Here is a 21677-nt window from a genome sequence, read left to right as displayed (position 1 = left end):
AGAGAACTAAGTAAACCAGGTGGCACCAACAGGTCTTTGAACCACAGAACTTGCACGATGTCAAACACAAGTCTGGTAAACTCTTACACAGGTGAGACATCTGGCCAATAAATTCAGCTTACATTTAGAAAAAAAAGGGACAAGCCACATATTTGAGTATGACACTACTGTGAAACAGGAGTCTTCAAAGCACATGACAGCTCTTCTTAAAAATGTATTTTAGGAACAACGAAGAACGCGACACTCAGCACAAATTCTTCTCACGGTAATCACTTCAATAGGTTTGCTGCTCTCATCCAAAACAGATTGCCAGTGAGGCAGTGCACATGATACCAAATTACAGGACTAGTAATTAGCATCAAATGTGCACGATGAGCACAGGATGCTGATGAGCATTTTCTTAGAATGCCTGATAAGAGTTTCCTGAGAAATCCAAAAGGTGCTCAGAGAATAGGAAATGGAAGATTAAAGCTTGAACATGTCTCCCAAACCACATTTTTTAATTATCTAGTTTGTGCTTATCATTTAATTTTTTTAAAGCATCAAGCATACGCATGTGCATATACACAAACAAGCAGTGCATGAAGAGCAAGTACCAGGTAAGAACAAGCCACAGGGTGGTCCAACAAGCCTAAAGCAAGTCTCAGGAACACAGGCCTGGCCTGGGTTAAGGTCTGGGATTGAAAACAGGGCTATTACACAGATAGTCACTCTAGCACCGTATGTTTCTTTTTAAATGAAAGAGCCTTCAAAATGAATCTATAAATGAATGGAGATTTTGAAAGGAATTATTTATTGGACAGGGAAAAAAAACAGCTGCATTAAAGGCAAAAATGAATTTAAAAGGTTAAAAAAAAAGTCTGTGTATCTACAGTGGTGAATTTTAGAAGCACTGAAAAGTAATACTTCTTACCTGAAACTACAAATAAAAAAAAGTTGTCTTGCTTGTAATTGCTTAGTATTAAAAAGTAGGCAAAGAGAACTCATTTGAACAATCCCATAAACAGTAGGCAGGGGAAAGAACTGTTCTTCAGGGACATCATACACACAAGCCTGTGATCATGGCAGTTTGATGCAAATCCAAACTATGCAATATTGGTCAAATTTCTTAATCAAAATGACATGCTTCCTTATTTTGTAACCTCCCATGTCATTCACAGCTAATAAGGAAGAAATGCACCTTACAGACTTCTTGCCTTATTTACAAAAGAACAAAAGTATCATCCATTCTTTGCACTTTTTGGCTTGAACTGCATATATTGAATTAAAAGAAGCATTTTTGAGGAGAATGGGCTGTGACTACACAGGCAAGACTACTTATATTGCTCAGCTGTTGAGAGGAATCTTTAACTATCTTAATCTGCTGTGATTTACAATTTCTCAATGAAACAGCTATATATGCATCCATGGCAAATAAAGCTACAAAGTTGCTTTATTCATAAGATTGTCATATTTTTACATAGTGTATTTATCATTAGGATAAAGAAATAATCATATCACATAGCAGAACCTCTCGGAAAAAAAACCTGCTCCATCTGCTCAAAAATGAGAGTATGGTTTCTTTACTTTTCTTCCCTTCTGTTACTGTAAGAAAGGTAGTGTGTTTAAATTGCAGTTGTACTGTAATAAAGTAAACTCTTGTCTCATAGTAACTAAAGACAGAGCTTGCAAATCAGTTCAGAAATGTCTTTGATGACAATACAACTCATAATACATTTTTTTAAAGTATTGGTTTTTATTAAAAAATGTTATAAAAGCATTAAATATTTTCAATCTCTATGAAATAAGGTAATTAAAATATACTGAAGAAAAATGGTTTGCAAAATCCTACCCATTTTCTTCCTTTTTTTGGTTATCGTGCTTAATTTTTTACTTCTGCTTTATAATTCGTTTCCCACAGCTTAAAGTTGAAATTTAAAAATTCAGATTTCCAAATTAAAAACAAGCAAAAAAAAAATCCCATATTGATGAAAAGGCCCAAATTCTTTATAACTACTATGATTAAAAAAACGTTTCCATTTACACTACAAGCAAAGCCTATACAAATTTGAGTTTCAGCATACAAGCTTCTGACAACTGTATCTGAATTGGTTTGAAATCTGTAACTAACCACATACCTCCCTGAAAATAAGACAAGAAAAGCTGTTTACAACTATGTTTAAAGTGCTGATACACCTATGTTGAAAACTTCCTCTTAGAGCTTGAGATGCTACTGATCTATACAACAGTATTTGAATGTTACGTCCCTGACATTTGTACAGCATGTTATCATTACTAAAGTAATTTTTTCTCTTTTAGCTTTTCTTCCTGTGAGTTACTTCCTAATAAACACACATAGTCGGGATATTTGGAGGCCAAAAGCCATTAAAGTAATTTCCCAGTCTGCTGGAAAGCATGCTCGAGAAGATTTAGATCTAAAAGTACAACCACCTCTGTGCTGCTTCACTATAGAAAGATGAACATTCATTATAACTATATGGAAACCATGGGGAGAGTAAAACGAATGCACAAGCCAGAACTAAAATATGCAGCTCCCTTTGGAATACTTGTCTCTCCCCTAGTTACATTAATTGTAATTAAGTTTTGCCTTCTTCACAGTTCTTTCATTTTTACACCTGCAGAAATCTTTTGCTTTCTCTTCAATTTAATTTACTGTTCCTACCATAATTCAAGATCTTGTTTTCCAATTATTGCCATGACCCAAGATTTCCAGCTTGTAGTTTCAAATAAAACACCTTTCACTAATCTCTCAAGACTTCCTCACAATGCAAGTCTATTAGTTTAATTGCCTTCAAAACTGAGACAATATAAACCACAAAAGGTATATCAAACTTAACAGAAATATATTATTAAGGTAACATTCATATTATCAAATTCATTTAATTTTTTAAATTATGAGAGTGTGCTTTAAGCATCATGTCTTCTTTAGATAGATGCATTTTAAAAAAAATAGAAATACACATACAAATGCAAAAACTTTTAAAATAAATAAAATCCACATCAGTAATCATATTTATAAACTTTAACACATCGGTCTGTATTACAATATGACTTTTGGTAGCAGATTTTTTTTTGCATACGTGGGGAATAAAAACCCTTTTTCCTGAAGAGCTCTTTAGCACGGCGCAGAGAGAAGAAAAAAACAAACACAAACAAAACCACCAAACAAAAACAACAAAAAACCACAAACAAAACACCACCAAACAGAAGAGCTAGAAGTAAATACTTGAATAATACAAACATACAGTGATTTAGTAGACAAATCTGAAAACCTGAAATACTTAGAAATCAACAGAAAAGACTAGTTCTGAGTTATTTTTTCTGACTACTACCAGCAAATTTTTGAGCTTGTTTTTTCTTATGAAAATGTAAAATAATATTTAAGATAGGAGTACAGTTAGACCCATAACTGTAGGCCAAAAAAAAAAAAAAAAAATCCATATTAAGCCTCTAAACTACCCAAGGTATTTAAAGCAGAACACAAGCAGAATCATGGATCTCCACCTGAACAACAGTATAGAATCAGAGGATGGTTTGGGTTGAAAGGGATTTTAAAGATCATCTAGTTCCAAGCCCCTGCAATGAGCAGGGACGCCTTCCACTAGACCAGGCTGCTCACAGCCTTATCCAACCTGACCCTGAACACTGCCAGGATGGGGCATCCACAGCTTCTCTGGGCAGCCTGTTGCAGAGTATCACCAGTTTCACAGTAAACACTGCTTTAAAATAAAAATTGCATAGAAAAATAGAGTGATTGTTATGGCCTCACAGTCTTTCTTGGGGAGAACGGAAATGCCTGGTAGCAGTAAAATGATGTGGAATAAACTTTCAGGAAGAAGAGAGACAGCAGAAACAACTTGCAGTCTAAGAAGCAATTCTGCTCACCAGTCAGCAGAAATAGAGGTCATAGTAGTATAATTAAGTTAACTCAGCATATTTATAACTCATGTGTTTAAACACGATATAAAATTATATTAAAGAAAGTTAAAAGTCTTGAAGACTTCCTCTAGTAAAACACAGAAGGCTGCACACTGAGTAACTCAATCTGGATAAATCTCTCAGTGTGTTTAAAGCAGCAAAGCAGGGTTTGCAGGATGAACAGGTATCTTGTCACACAAGCTCTTTTATTAGGGAGAAGAACACAAGACAAGTTTACAGACACAAAAGCTGCTTTCATGGTCTACAAAGAGATATTACCATATTACAGAAAGATTAATTTTGTTATAAATTTTTGATTAGTCCCATTTACCTCAGAAATTTCTTATTAATTTAGGGATTTGTTCCACACATCTCTTACAGCAAAACTTAAAAGAATTCCTGTGATTCTGTCCATAAGAGAGGGTCTGGAACATTTCTTCATAGGAAACATCTAAGGAAGAACCCACACGGCTCCCCTGTGCTTCAGGGTGACACATCAGAGCATCCCTTCACACCTCTGTCAGACTTTCTGACTCTGATCACTCCCTTGCACCAATATGATTGAAGAAATGTTTATTACTAACTTTCAAGTCCCTACCTTGCTTTTCCTCTAAAGAGAAAAGCCACAATAGTAATCCGAAACTTCCTGGGCCCATAAATTCCTTTCTATTTTCATATTTTGATTCTGCTTTTCAAAAAAGCCTTTACACCACAGCTTTCTTATGAACAATAAATGGAGGCGGGGCCATACATTGTAACGCAACTACACACCACACAACCCAAAACCTCAAACCCCGCCTGCAGATACCTCCAGCCACAATAATGCACAGAACAGAAGAACAGATAACAGGAAGATGTTAAAATTAAGGAAACAGAATCTGGTTATTTTTGCGCTAAGAGAAATAAGACTTTTTGTACTACAACAAGATATGTTAGGAAGAGTAGGAAGATGAAGGTAATTCTATGCCTGCGGACATAAATGATTCAAAAAAATGAAATGGTAATTGTCATTTTTTCAGTTACTATCTTATGCCAACAAAGATCAAATATTTTCATTTAATTCTCTATTTAACAAGAAAGCCAGTTACATACAGCAGCATTTTTAAGATAAAAACAATGAATTCAAGCAGTGGTACCTGGAAGTAATTACTTACAGCCAACAGAAATTGTTAAGTCTGATAAATCCTCCATCTGACACTTATTTTAATCTTTGAGGTAGTGTTTGCTTCTTCAATGGTTGCTCTTACAGCTTTTATCCATAGTCAATCTTTCTTAATCCCTTCAGATACTTTTTTTTTAAAGCTTGTCACCAGAACACATATCAAAAATACAGAAACTGTTCCTTACTCCACTTCCAATGAAGATACTGCAGTATGATAATTAGATATATCACTGCTTTGAAATACTTACTTAGGTAGGTTAAAGTGACAGCTTTGGGACTCAGAGCACACCAACTTTGTACATTGATGCTACTCCAGAAATGGAAGAGCATTTCCTAATATGACAAGTCTGAACCACTCAGATATTTTCTCTTTAATTACATGAAAGTCCCTTCCTTTTATTCAAAGTCGGGGAAGGGGATCACAGATTTTTATTCTCTCTTCTCCCAAAGAAAAAGCTACATATTAGTGTAAAATTGTTTTCCTGTGAAGGTGTATTTGCAAGAAACCATTTACCGTTTTAAATCTGAAGTACCCAAGTAACCTCAAGCATACTCTTTGTACAAATCTACTACTTACCATTTTGTCTAACTTTTCTGTTCCTCATATTACCATATTTAATTTGACTCTGAACAACAAAAGTTACTAATAGCTTTCAAAACAGCTGAAAGTATCTTTCCTTTTACTCATCTATATTCATAAAAACTGGCTCAAATTGCATCAGATAAATCAGGGAGATTATAATGAAGAACGGGTTTTAGACAAATATATTATTTTAGTTTGTTTTATGACACTGTGAAACTAGTATAATACCAAGGAATAGAGCAAATACTTTTCCAAAGTAAAAAGAAAAACAACTTCAGCAAATACGTACCACTCTTATTTATCAAAAGCTCATGAGAAAAAATTTAAACCAAACTGTCATCTTGAATTATATTTTGATAATTTGCCCACAAAAGTATCTTGAATATATAACAGTTCAGAAATACAAAACTCAGAGAAAGCATTACCTGAAAAATTTTTCGATTAGTCAAAAAGTACCATGAATATCTAGATTGCAAACAGTAATGTTCTAAAATGATGCAACAATTGCTTTAAGATTTAGTAGAGTCTACTTTACACTTTGAAAACAGAAAGCAAACTGTTTCAAATTAGATGCAGTGATAGTTAGAGATAAATACAGAGAAGTTCATATACTAGTAAAAGTGAAGTATTATTACTTTATTTTCCAACAGGTTCTGGGTTTTGAGCTTTTCCTCCCCTATGTTATAGGACTTAAAACACACCTGGTGCTTTGGCTTTGTGAGCTGAATCCTGACATCCCTAACTCTACTAACATATAAAATGGCAAATATTTTAAGCTCCATATCAACACAAAACAGACTCCCTGTTAATGATTTTCTTCCTCCACAGGCATATAATTCATGTACTGTTTTGGTTTTGCTCTTCCATTCAGCATTAACACGCAAGAATCTATGCTTTAGTTATGTATTGTCCTTTCATTGAGGACTATTTAAGTCTAAAAACATTTGAAAGTCTAATAGACCTAAAGTTTCAGGGTCTGGGTTTTTTTTTTTCTTTCCTTTTCTTTAAAAAAAAAAAAAAACCTCATAAGACCCTATGAGCAGTTAATACCGTTACTCAAAATACTAATTTTCTCTCAGAGAACTAAAAATAACAGGCAATTAAGCTGTTAGATATACTAACTGGGATAATCTTAATATCTCTTTTTCACTTCTGACAGCAATTGCTAGTGGCAGCCAGAGAAATCTAACTTTAATTAGACGTCTTCCACTTCAAATAGATAGAAACCTTTTTAAAAGTATCCACAGAAATATTTTAGTTAAAATAAGTTATCTTTTCCCTAGCAGATAGTAAAGCTGAGGATACATCCTACTTTCTCTACTAACACACATTTATAAGCTAAATGCTCAGCACTATCACTACTCCTGTAATGAAACTAAAGACAACATTTTATCACAGCCCACACTTTATTCAAACATGCAACACATGCCAGTTCATGAGAACAAGAATTTCCACTTTGCAATTTGTGTGGTTACGCAAATGGATTTTCAACAACTTAATTTTGTTTCAATGGGAGTCATGAAGATGTTATTTTCTCCAACCCATCAATATGATACAAATTTGGTTATAAAGATCTATGGAACTACTTTAAAAAAACATTCAGAGTACAAAAAACATGACAGAAGTAACGTTAAAAACAATTACACATATGATAAGCAGAGAAAGGCAACACAGCCTAAAAAAGTTTGTGTGGCTTTTTTTTTTTTTAATAAGCTAGCATTAAAGTTGAAACTGGTAACTAGAAAACTGATATTCACAGTGCCTGGTTACCACAATTATTGATGAAAACTTGTTCAGTCAGTCTCGAATCTTTCTCCAAGAAGTCTATTGGCTGCAACCATGCATCCAACATTTCCGATAATTAGCTTGGAAATTGGACGGTATATTGAAAAGAGTGAAATCAAAACTCAAACACAGAGGTAGTGAAGGACTGATTTTGTAAAATGGTACTATTATAAGAAATCATGGCGATTCAAGACAATATTAGAAAGTAAAAATACTAGAAAAGCAAGTTACCATACCCTACTTCTGTCTGTTGAGATACTTTCGTAAGTGTTCCCTAACTTGCAAAGTGAAAAAAAGGTGGAATTCACAAAGACTTATCACAAGGGTGCAGTTTAATAACACAGCTAAAGCAGTTTAAGAGCTACCTGGTATTAGACTTAGATCTTACTACTCCCTCCCTCCCTCACACACTCCTATCCCCACACCAGAACTGACATTCATCTCTGATCCCCAAGGTCAGAGCTGAAAATTAAACTTTTTATTTTATTAGGGCACTAATTTCCTGCCAGTTTAGGTGAACTGATCCACTGTGCCAGAGAAAAGCCAACGCTGGCCAAAGAGAGAGGACAGGAACGTGTGTTTGGGGTTGGGAATGACAAAGCAAAGCCACCCATGTTGACAGCAGCAAGCCCTGGTTCAGCTGTGTGGTCTAAGCACATGGCAAGCAAACCCTTTTCCGTCCAACTAAAACCAATTTGGAAATACTCAGTTATGCAGCTCCACTGTTAAAGAGCAGTGAAATGAAGCCAGGCCAGGCAGAGTGCGTTGACCTCTGCAAACAGCAAATAGGATCTGAAAGAAGATGAATTCTACAGCACAGAGTAATCCAGCTCCCACAGTTCCAAGCCCTTGCTGGGAATCAAATACATTAATGACTCAAATATATGCAGCAATATACCATCACCCAATTACACCAAATAGTTACTTGTAGATGTGTGCTCAGCTGCTCATTATTAACACCTTCTGAAGGTTACTTTACTCCAAGAAATGCCAGTAGCACTAATTGGGTTGGTACAATTAGCTAAAAATCTGCTAATTAAATAAGTAAATCACCTCATTTTGACCAAAGCAGGCTAAGAGAGAGCTTATACAGACAAATTCACTCATCAGTTTGATACCAAATGCCACCACTGACTTCCAGTAGGTTAAGCAACTAGGGAAAAACAGCAGGAAATAAACTCTATTGCTGGCAAACCACACACAAAGTGCATACCTGGGTAAAGCTCAGCTATAGTTATTAGGGCTTTGACTACTATAACTACATTTCATTAATTGAAATAGTTCTATAACTCTAAGCCAGAACAAAGTATTCACTACAGAATTAGCCAAACTGAAACTAAAAAAATAATATTTCAACAAGTCATTCTCAAAGATAAGGATGAAATTTGTCCAGGTTAATAATTAAAATAAATATACAAACACACACACAAAAATAAAAATATTAAAGGTAATTTATAGTTCACTGGCCCCCATTAATCGATTCTCCCCCATTCCACAAGTCCTGCAGGCATTTGCCCTCCTTCATGCTCTCTCATTGCCTAACCCTTCATAAATGAAGCATGAGATGTCCTCTTAATACTCTCCATGTTTTCCTTACAATTCTGTTTGCAATGCCTCCAAATATACTGCTTTATTAACCAGCCCTAGACACAGGAGTACACTATGGCACGCACTGCTAGCTGACGAACGATTCAAACAATTCACTGCTAGTTATTCTCACATGGATTCTCATTCTTGATTAAAGTGGATAGAAGGATGTAAAATACTAAGATTTCTTTGCCCAATTAGGCCTGAAAAACTACATTATACATTAATAAAGAAAAGTACTCAGACATTGTGAATGGTTCATTTTTCTTAAGTGAGACATATATAAAAGCAAATGAACAATTCAAAAATACAATCTAGTCAAATGCTTCAAAAGATTGCTAAGGGTTTTTTTAAAGCACCAAAATTTAGATCTGTATTTTTATCTCCTTTGATGCAATGTAATTTACCTGGAGCTTTGTCGTTTTAATCAATACAACAATCAAAAAATATTTAAATTAGAAAAAGAAAAAACACTTTCTGAATTACAGAGGGATATGCATGTATTTTAAAGTCATTACAAAACTCAGAATACACCACTTCTTCACAAAGATCACTTATATCAGGGATATAAACAGAGTCTAAAAATTGCAGTGACTTAAAAATAGGGCAATTAGTACTTTCTGCATGAAAAGAATGTTGGAATTCCAACTGAGGAATCTGATAGGTGGTATAAAACAACAGACGTAAGGAGGAAATTAGACCTGTAAGAGCATCTCAGGGAGCTCCTAAATAAAGTAGAACAAGGTAAATCATAAGAAACAAACAGGATAAAATTATTTAGTTCAACAGAGTCTATTTACTAATGAGTTCAGAAACACCTTGACAGACTCTCTTTAAGCACCCCTCATTTCCAGCTGCTTTCCCACTGCAATCAGAACCAGCACTGTCACCCAGCACTCAAGGCTGGTACAGAAGTACCGAGTCCTCAGCACTGTGGATGGGCACAAGACAGCTCCACTTACTTGTGGACCTTCTTCACTTTCTCCATGGTCTAAAGCAGGAATCCATGTGTAAAAGCAAATTAAAACACTCTTACTCAGAGTCCTCCCTCTCCTCAGCTACTCTGCACAACTGTCAAAATACTTTCACTAGACAATAGATTGGCGCATCAAAAGGGCGAGAGCAGGGGAACATATTGCTAGAAAATTAAAAAGTGAACAGTGGTTATTTCAGAGCAAGGTGAGATCATTCCGAAAAACAGCCGCATCCTGATATAGTTTTACGTATATGTACATATATACTGTTTCATAGTATGACAAAGCTAGGAGTTCTTTAAAGGCAATTGACAGGTAAGTCAAAAGTTTCAGATCACTGAGCGGCTCATCTCTGTTGCAGAACTTTCACAGAGGAATCCATTTAATGTCTTCTGGACTTATGTACAAGATGGAATTGGGTCTTCAGTATTTAAGACTTTAATTCAAAAGACTTTTGTTTAAGCTTTCTTCATTTCTTGCCCACCCAAATCACATTGATAACAATATTCCAGTTCTCAAAAGAATATTTCATGGACTATTGTTCATGTTTATGAGAATTTTGGTCAACTGCACTGATGGCATGACTATTACTGTAAAACATCATGGAAATACTGATATACACTTCTGTATGTTAAAACTACATTACTGGTGATTTGCATTGAGGAGAGAAAATTTATTGTGATCAAATGGAACTTGTGACATTGAATTTTCATGTGATAGAAGACTGATTTCAATTATTTTGAATATTTTTTCATGCAATTTTTACAGTGGTTTTAAAACTGAGAAAATCTTTTCTTCATACTTTTACAACTTGCAAGAAAACATTAAAATATCAGTTATGCTTTATGTTGGTGCTTTTATGTGGATTTGATTTGTAGAAGTTTCATAAATCATCTCAAACAAATGTGTAAGTAAAAACATTAATACAATATTGTTCAAAAACATGTATTTATTTGAACAAAAAAGCATTAAAACAAAGTTTTTTACAAAATATAATGCTAAAATTATCAGAAAAGTTCAAAAGCATAAAATCTTTGTATCTCCCTAACTGAAGAAATCCCTCACATTCCTGGGTATGCTACCCTAGGAGATTTTTCAGTGTTTCTTTCCTGTTAAACCAGAAGACAACAGGGATGATTTTATCAGTCTCCAACCACATGAGGGCCTTGAGAAGCAGAGAAGCATCCAGTTAATCTAGTTATAGCTCCTTGTTCAACTTCCATTTTATCAAAACAATTTGTCATTCCCTCAGTTTCACTCAGTATCTTCTAAGTAGAAGAACTACAAATATGTTAAATCTTTTCCACTTTATCTCCTCAAAACCCCAGTGCATGACCCCTACTCATAATTTTCCAAAGACTCCAACTGAACTGGTGGAACTGAATAAGAAAGGCCTGGGTATTTGACAGCAGGACTAATCTCAAGATTTCACCTTGGTCTTGTAAAGGAAATAATACATGCTAAACAAAATTTTAGCTTCTAACCCTGGAAGTATTGGAAAAGTCTTCAAGCAGCTCTCTGGAGTCAGTGGGTTACTACTCTGTGCTCTCTGGCTTATGCTTCATCATTCTTAAATTTAATTTTAATGAATTTCACAAATTCAGAAAACAAATCTACTTATTGTATATAAACTACAACTCTTTCTGAAAAAGAAACCTCTACTAAATTGATAACTTTTTCATCTTTTATAAACAGTGATGAATTACCTCAGATACAGCCATGACACAATGCTCTGAAACATTGCTCCAGCTATACTATGGAAATAATTTTAGATATAGCATTCAACAAACTACAGAGAGAAAAAAAAAACCACACAAAAACAAACCAAAAAATAACCTCAAATAGTTTTAAATCGAATTTGCAGAAGATATGCTGAAAAGGAAGAAAAGAAGGCAATAACCAGTATGAAATTTCATTTTAAGGACAGGGAGGCTTCCTGTGACATGTGAGGGAATGGAAAGAAAGGGAAGCGAGGGAGCTACAGACAGACTGGCTTTTCCAGGACCAAAAAAACTTAGTTGTCACAGAAACACTGGCCTGGGACTTAATCTCACCCCAATCCCATTAGGATTTGAGCATGGAGTAACTATTCCTTAAAGTCATGGCAGTATCAGTTTATGAAAACAACAGGTAACAGAAGTTGCATTTAATGCCTTCTACAAAAAAGATTTAAGATCACAAGAAAAACACTTACAAGGGTAAGACCCCTCTTCCCAAAGTTTATAGTTCATGGGTTCTTGTAAGCATCCTCAAATTGTCTCAAACTCCTCTACTGCAAGAAGGTTGCAGCCAATATCTCAATCACCATTCCCATCTTCAGCAGGTTAATTTTTCTTGACATTCTTTATCCAACATAAGATGACAAAGTGCAACAGTGTTAGTTTTCTGCCCTTGACTTCCTATTAACTATTAATTTCCTCTTGATCCAACATTGCCAGGGCTGATCCCACTTGGCAATGGGCTGACATGCAGCTTTATCATGATGGTGCTTCTCTTGAGCTTTCATCTCTCTGGATGGTGAATGAATCCAAGTCCTTTCTGTAGTTCTAAATATACACATAAGGCCTGGTGAATTACTGAAATGCAGATGCAGAGAAGTGTAGCCAACTCCATTAACAAGAAACCACAGGAAAGCGTGCAGCACAACTTAATATTTGGAAATTATGTAGATCAACAGGAACTCAGAGCAACAGGAAGGTGTATAAAGACAGTAATGCGTGCGGCAACTTGACACAGGACTAGCAATCCAGTGCAAAATGTTCCTGTCCCTATAAAATCAGCAAACAGTAAGCACTTACATTATGTACCTTAACACCAAAAATGCTTCTGGAATTTCATCTACATGGACAAGATTAATTTCTACATAAATACCCTACAAGGACACAGAGTTTTCAAGAAAACTGTCCCACAAGGAATTAGGCATTTGTTTTAAAAACACGTTATAACAGTGCTATATCATGTGGGAGGTTACACATAAGCACAAAATAGTTCTCTTGTACACTAGCATTTGAAATTCCAAAGAAGCTGTTATATTCTGGCAGAGTAAGACTGACATATAGCATTTTTCATGGGAAAAAAAAAAAAGTTGATAGTGACCTGCACAATCACCTTGTATGAGAAACCCAAGGCTTAAATTCCTCCTCTTCCTAATTTAGACCAGAAATCCTAATCTGAGTCTACTGTATTCGAGCAGGGGCCAGCACCTACCCCCTCCAAAATTTTCTTTAATTGCGGTTGTGCCTCTCATGGCTTGGTTTGACAACCAAGTTTTATCTTGCTGAAAATGTTACAATATTCTGGTTTTATTTCAGAGTAGAGAACTAATGAGACATTACCAAATTACACTTCCATCATACCTACACTGCTGGAAAGGTTGAAAGAATGCTCTCAACATTTAACATATTCCATTCCTACATTTAGTCACTCAACCTCTTCTAATTGTGTGAATCTATGTGCTAGAATGAGGTACCTTGATCCATACTAAACCATCAAAACATCTATGACTTTGGAACTTAGAAAAGACCCACAAACCTACTTTTTGGCATTCAGATTTGAATGAAACAAAATGTTACCGCCCAAGTAAATTATCACTTCTTCAGATGTCACTTGTATCTTCAAAAGTTCTTTAACACCACTACTCCAAAAGGTTTTTAGATGTCTTTAGCAGAGCACAAACACTCCCATCACTAGAATAAACATGTCACACACTTGCAACGCAAAAATCAAGGATTAAGGGCTCTCTCAGTTGTCATAAAACTAAAATAAACATGGCTTTCTGTGGCAGATGTACTCAATCCCCCATCAGAATATTTGACAAAACTGCAACTGTGTGTAATCACTATCAGGATTTACTGACAGATGATCAAATCAGCACAGATTATTAATGGCACTGCTAATGATAATAATTTATTATTACTCTTTAATAAACCTTTCAGGCCTCTTTTATTATAGAACCTAAAATAAAAGGCATTATCACATTCAACGGCATGAATCAGGACGTGACTCAGAACAGCAACACAAAGGTTTCAAAAAAACTGAGAAAAATATAAAAATCAATAGTTAAAGAAAACAATAGATAAAACAACTTAAGGTACAAGCCAATTTTCACTTAAAATCAGAGAAAGAAATAAGATCTGGAGTAAAAAAAACACGGTAAATACAGACTACTAGTAGAGTAAACATTAAATATACTATTAGCTTAATTATTTTTGCTCAGAAACTTCTGCAATTCTGCATTTATTTCTACGTAAGCTGCTTAAGCACAATTCATAGACCGAGTTTTGAATCTTTCCATAATTTTATTATAGATCTCAGGATTTCTAAGGTACTTCACAAATTTAATATCCCTATTTCAAGTTTAAGTAAAATGGACACTCTTGTTCATTCTAACTTGAATGTATCACCCAGTGTAACTTCAATTTATTGGACAGACTCAAAAAAAAAAATCTATTTAAAGAGAAATCTTTAGGTTTTTATATGTCACTGGGAGAAATAATTGCTGTTAGCACTTAGCCAGGACCATTACTACATATTGAAGAAAATATCTTCATTTCAGTATTTATCTTATTATTTAGACACTGGCTTAAAAATGAGTTTTTAAAATACAGGTTTTTGAGATTCATAGATTTTCAGTTGCAAAATATCTTTTATGGTTGTTAGTTTTTGAGTTTTGTCTTTCTTCACTGGACACCTACTGGAACACTTAAGCTCTCCAATACAAAAAATACTGACAAACACATTAATGATCACCAGGGTCCCTAAATGTAAGTTGGTGGTAAAGACAAACTTATTTACCATATTAATTAAATGGTCTATTTAACGTGGAATATCAATTCTCTAATCACATCTCATTTGAACTTCTTATTTCAATTAACAACCCTAAGGTCTACTAGAGACCCTACTGTTGTAGGATCATTAAGAAGATTTTCATTATCTGTCAAATGAGGGAGTAAAAGGCAGAAAGTGCAAGTACTCTCAGGAGTAGGCCTCTACCCTATTTAAGAGATGATTAGGGAGAAAACAGCAGTTCTCATTAGTTGCTTAGCAATGAAATGTCCCCCTCTGAAACAAAAAATGAACAAAGCAACAGAGGTGTTGCCATGCAAATGAGTAAACGGGTAGTCTATCATCTGCTCAAGGATAATCTGTCCTTCACTACATCTAGTCAGGCTGGATTAAGACACCAACACGTGTCTTGCACAGAGAAGGGAGGAAGAATCCACTACGTACAACAGCCGCACTGAAGTAGCCAGACAACACGATGTTCAAGTTCACATATAAGCATTGTCCATTTCCATTGTATGTGTGCTTGACAAACAGAAATACAAGGAAAATAATTTTCATCCAAGGCAGATTAACACTGCCACTTTTACTATTTAACCTTGCCTTTTATATCCATAGTTATACTCAAATTATTAACAAATTATTGTTAATGATAAGCCATACTCTTAATGTTTAAGACTTAAATACTAATATATAAGTTAAAGATATGAAATATATTGTAGTAAAAGACAAGCATTTAACTAATAGAGTTTGCCAAATAAAAGTTTTCAAAAAGTACATTCACATATAAGGCCATAAACAGAACAAAAATACAGCTGTTCATGCTACTATTGCTAGTAGTGCTGTGAGCCCCAGGAAAGCAAAGCTCTTAATCAGAGAAACTTGATTACTGCTGACTTAATTTTCGGACCCTAATTCAAGGTTGCCATTTTTTCAGCCACAGATCCAGCTCAATAGGTTCCCTCTAATTTTCCCACAACTCACGTAAAAGTTCTCCTTGTTGGATGCATTTTGGTTTTTTCTCTTGTTTTTGTGTGGGTTTTTTTTTGTTGTTGCTGGTTGTGTTAAGTTGGGTTTGTTTGTTTTTAAACAGCTGCTCATTTTATATGTACAATTTAAAGTTTTCATAAAAAAAAAAAGGAAAATTAGAAGAGCAAAAGAGAGAAAGGGAGACTACAACCACCTATGAAGAAAAGAGCATCAGGAGTGGTAAACACTTATCTAGAAATCAAGATGAAAGCAAATGCTAGATTGTACTTCTTTCCTCCGCTTTCAGCTCGGACAAACATGAATGGTGTCTGCAACTTCTACAGAGGGTTTTGTTTGGTTGCTTTTTGTTGGTGAGGGAGTTGTTTAGAATAAGAACCTGAAAGATTCCTTAACTCCATTGACTACTTACAGTCTGAATGCTTTTCAGCATATACTTAAATAGAACTACACAGATTTATAATTACAAAATACATGTATTAAATCATGCTTTGATTAGCTAATCCAAATTGTTACTCAGATTAAAATCATGACGCTGTTCCAAAACCAGTACCAACCCATAATTTAGTATTAAGACAAATCTTACCTATATATTCACAAACGAAGACTACAAAAAAAGGAGTAACAAGATCATTTATGCCCTGAACATATCCACTGGCTGGATGACGTATTGCCCAGATAAACAAAATTCTTTCAAAGATCTGAAAAAGAGTTAAAGAAACTATCAGATTATTTATCAAATGAGGAACACATTTTAAACAAGACACTTGAAAATTACACAAGGATAAATTAAATATCAGAGTTACTACAATAAAAATAAGCATATGAAAGCATAAATGAACACTGGTATTCATAATTAAGTTCCAGTGCTAAGTAAGCTTCTCGCTTCTTCAAAAAGAAGCATTTTCAGGGTATTAACAATGTTAAAACCAATCTAATATATAATTCAGTTATAGTCTTTACAGCTAAGTAGCACATATTCACTGGATCTTTTCCAACAATATAAAATTCCTTTCCTCAAGAGACCAAAATATTAAATCACCTTCCTATGGTTTTCCACCTCTTCTTAAGAAGTGTTTTATCAATACAGTATTCTATTTATTCCTAAATAACAGAAAGTAGTAGTTCAAATAGCTTAGATTTTTTAATAAGGTGCCCATAAAAAGACATTCCATAATAGCTAAGCTTGCCTAATGCTGCAGTGTGGGGGTTTAGACTTCAGAAGCATGTATACTGGTTAAAAACAAACTGAAAACATAAATCAGGAAATGTAGAAACAAGGCAACTGTCTGCTGTACGACATAACCTCACCCCTCAACTCTGTAAGCTGTACCTTGCTTAGGATCTGCAAAAGCTCCTAGGGCCAAAAAATATCTGATCATCAAGAGGACAGGAAAATCATCGAATTTATCTCTGACACAATTTAGGTCTGTTAAAAGTTGTATTTCCTCTTAATTATCTGCTTCTGAACATGCTACGTGTCTTTAAAATGCTGTAAATAAGCAGCAGAGCGAAAGCTGCTGTGTACTTTGCCCAAATGACAGGTACTTGATCAGGTATAATTTTCTGAAGCAAAGAACATGTGTTCTTTCCCTGGAAGGTCTGCCCAAGAAACCAGAATGCGAAGGCAGGTAATTGGAACAGAGGTAGAACAGCTCAAACCAAAGGAACATGTTGCTCTTAAGAGCAACAATAATGTTGCTCTTAAGACCTCAATAATGTAATAATACAAAAGGAGAGACTTTGTAAGGACCCAAGGAGATGGCAGAACTTGCTGCAACCCCAGAAGTCAATGAATGCTCAGGCTTCAAGAAAGCCCTGAAAGGACACAATGGGAAGTGGAAGTTTAGTTTATGAAGCCTGTAGTATTTTTATTCAATCTGACTTCAGGTTTTTGCTAGATTAAGAAATTCACTATTCTAATTCCAGTTTTAATAAAATCTTTAGATCAAAAACCCTCTTACAGTCACTTTCAAGTAAGGAAAGGTCTAAGCACATATAACTCGCATCTGAGTGCTTGAGAGTCCCATCACAGGCTTCCACATGAGCTGCCTAAAGCTGAGATACATTTGTACATTCTGCTTTGAAAATGAGTCCCAAACATCAACACCCACCCTTCTCCCATGGGCTTCTTTTGAGAATCAGCTTTCCTTAATCTCCAGGATTTATGTTTCCCTGACATGCTGGAAACCCACACCACAAGAGAGACTGTCAACAACAATAAATATGAAAAGCTTTGGTGGGCACTGAAACACAAGCCTTAATTTGGCTCATGTCTGATCCATTACAGCCACAATTAAGATTCAGGTTTTGCTCAGTATTATTTCAGTTTAGGGGCAAAGATTAGGCAGGAAGGAAGGTATCCAATTTAGCAAATTCTCTATAAAACCCTCCTGATTTCATTAGCCAAGATGCTTATTCTTCTTGGTGCTAGTCCTGTCACCACATGTGTTATAATATGCACCACATATTGAACTGAAAAAACACCAACCTCTGCCCATTCGGGCAATAGTCAGTGGGGTTTCATCATCAACAACTGGATAGAGACCTTAAGTTCTGCCATTTATAGCTTGCTTTTAGATTTTACAAAATTATACCTTTATGAAATTACAGTTGTTTGTCATATTTTTCCTATTATTGGAAAAGTGCAAACCTATCTAGGTTAGGTAACACACAGCCATCCTTCCTGCTTCTGTCCATTGCCATTTCTAGTTTCAGTAACATTAGATTTTCAGTATCATCAGTTATCATTTCTGTGTTTAGCTTCAAACAAAGGACATGTTTTAACACACTGCAAATATAAACAACTTCCTTGAAAACACATATAAGATGACCAGAAAAACCTATTTAAATAGTAATTGCCAAAGGTAGAATACTGTTATGCACTAGGCTAAACAAAAACCTCCTGGTGCGATGGGGTTACAAAATATGCACGGTGAGAAAACAAAATAGTCAGTAATTCAGTATATAACGGCTATCAAAATACCCACTGTAAAAACTACAAAAATAGCTCTTTCTATCAAGGAACGTCTCAAGCCAAATAACCCCAAAAATTGTACCACCCACCTTCCCTTTCCTCAGAAACTTGATAATATCCATAGTTTGCATTGCAAAATGAGATGCCTATGGATTTTAGAGCATTTTAAAAATCCAGGTACATAAACTAATATGCAGAGGTGGATTGTGGTTGGGTTTTTTGTTTGGGTATCAGTAGTTTTTTTAATATTATTGAGCCGGAAGTATTACTCAGTGATTGGCACATCAGATTGAATATTCCCAAAAGCATCTAATCAAAAGTTCAACAAATACACACTGAAATAGTGTTTTCAATTTCCTATCCATTTTCATAAAATTTCATTTACTGTTCTGAATTGAAAAAAAGGAGCACTGAATACCTGAAAGGCAGACTGATTTAAGTTTCTACAGAGCATTCATTGCTGTGTTCAAATAGGACTCATTAAAAGGTCACTTTCCCAAAAGGTTTCCTTCTTTATTTCCAAACCGGCAACAGAAATTGGAATTACTTTTCTACTTTGAACCACTAAATTTCATGAGATGTCATTACCAATCAATTATTCTTCTTTGAATTCAACTTTCATTCGTGCTAACAGTAAGAACTATATTCATATAAAGAGAAGAATCCATTAGCTTCAATGTAGATTCTCAATTTCTTGCAATTTAGCCACCTCAGAGGAACTTCAAAGACCCCCAATCATGAAAGCTTTTGAAAATTCGTTTTTTTGTTTCTCTAAGTGGCAAGGAAAAAAAAAAAAAGTTGGGAAAAACCTATAAACTATTTTTAAATTATGTTGTTCCCTTGAAATTACTTCTCCCATATAATGCAAGCTTAGATGGGAAATACACAGCCATGTACTATCCATTTCAACAAAACTCAGTTAAAAATAAAGTAGAAATTGTTAACAAGTTACAGATTACTCCATATCAACTAATCAAATGTATTAAACCTACATTTACAGTCATTAGTCTTTAAAATGAACTTGACTCCAATTCCTCTCTCCTCCTCTTTGAGGGCCACTATTTATTGATTTCCAGTTCTTTAGTCTTCACTCCAACTTTTCGTCCTCCCTCCTCAAATCTATAACACTCCCGTAAATAAATAAACACTTTAAACTGATTTTCAAAAGGAACATATAATGAGCTTTGTCCACACATCAGGTTCAAAACACCTTTATCTAAAATTAAGCATTTTATTACAAAAATCAAATTCCAAGTTAGATAAGAAATTAAAACAGCTTTATCAACTCTAATGAAAAACCCTTTGGGAACAGACTCAGATACCACCAAGAAGAACAAAAAGCCTGGAACACCAACATGTGGAAATCAAAATCAGAAGACCTTGAGAGCTGTATCCATGTATTATGTTGCTGATTTTTGGACAGGCAATTTTTTTCAACTCCATCACCTACAATCTCTTCACCTCACCCTAAGTAATATTCTTCTAGTAGCTGTATTATCATTCTAAATCTCTGCAGCATCAAAAATAAATATGTACAAAAAACCATCTTAATACCCACCATAACAATCTTGCACACTATGCCACCTTTTGAAACCTGTCTGTGACCCATACGCTGATTCCCTTTTTCCTTCATAGCTCTTAGAGCCATCTCACCTCAAGAAAGGGAAGGTGACCTTTGTTCATCTGGACCCAGTGACATCTTCCCACTGCCTAAAACGGGTCAGCTCTAGGAACAAAGCAAGAGCCCATCTCCATTGAGCCCTGAGAGGGGAAGGGATCCCTCCCCTGTGAGAATGAGGGATGAGGCCATGCTAGGGTAGAGCTTCAAACACTCAGAAAGTAAGAGGAAGAAACAAGTTGGATGTTATGACCCTCCCATGACATTCGCACTCATCTTTCTAAGATGACATCGAGCAAGTTGGGTTTGGCTCTCTTAGATCAACAGAGAGCAAAGACATGGCAGCCCACCCTCCCAGGAGCCCACCCAGCTCATCAGGAGAGCAGTGGGGCTCTACAAGCACCTAACACATGAAGATCCTGCAACTCTGTAAAGTTCAGGGTACTGATGGATCTTCCCAGATTTCCCCTTATCCCACTTACTGCTGCTACCCACTTACATTCTTATTCTTCTGTACCTCAAGACCACCCACTCTCAACAGAATATCATCAAAATATGCATTTGTTTTACTCTTCTGTGTGTGTGTGTGTGCTAAATCAGCTGTCACGTGTCATCCCTCCAACCTTTATATCATTTTTCCATCCATTTCCTTACTACTCACTAGGGAAGAAAAAAGGGGTTGAAGTAGGAAAGATGGGTAGGATAGAGTGTGGATACTTGGGGGAAGGGGTGGAGGAGGCTGGGTTTTGTCATGTTGGGGCTTTGGGGGTTTTTTTGGTTGTTTTTGGGTTTTGTGGGTTTTTTGTTGCTGTTTTGTTTTTTTTTTTGTTGTTTTTTAAACAAGAAGCAGCAGCAATCTAGCTGTACAATGCCTTGATCACCCTGATGCGAAACGTGTCCATCTGCTTCCTGTGGTTCAATTGCGATTGTTACGTGCCCCAATTTACTAAACATTCAAACCAAAGAGACATAAGTATGACTGGTAAGCAGGAATATTGGACTGTATGCAACAGGCTAAACTAATTTCAGGAGTAATTCTCTGTTACTTGCAAGAGCAAGGTTCTAAAAACAGGGGATTTAAAGTATATTTTAAGGCAATGTTTAAATGCACTTTTCTAATGAAGCATTACAAAAACATACCTTTGGACAAGTTTAACAAATAACTAGAAAAGAAAACAATCCTGACATAATAAAAAAAATATTTCCAAATGAGATCTCAGTAAGTCACATTAAATGAGTATGGTACCTGAGCAATGTCGTTATCTGCCAAAAGATAACTAAAAGGGCAAAAGACGTAAATAATT

General features: G+C 35.3%; 1 protein-coding gene across 2 annotated transcripts in view; it reads right to left on the bottom strand.

Moving 5' to 3' along the window:
- Positions 1–21677, bottom strand: part of TBC1D22A (TBC1 domain family member 22A) — a 165135-nt gene that overhangs the window by 108220 nt on the left and 35238 nt on the right. For both annotated transcript variants that reach the window (XM_082076234.1, XM_082076235.1), the window contains exon 8: positions 16365–16479. In XM_082076234.1, coding sequence (XP_081932360.1) covers positions 16365–16479 — 115 coding nt within the window. The remainder of the gene's footprint in view (positions 1–16364; positions 16480–21677) is intronic.

This window comes from Streptopelia decaocto, assembly GCF_964273445.1.
Source record: "Streptopelia decaocto genome assembly, chromosome: 1".
In the NCBI taxonomy this organism is placed as follows: domain Eukaryota; kingdom Metazoa; phylum Chordata; class Aves; order Columbiformes; family Columbidae; genus Streptopelia; species Streptopelia decaocto.
Note: the sequence above shows the minus strand (reverse complement) of the source record. Positions and strands in the feature narration are given on the sequence as shown.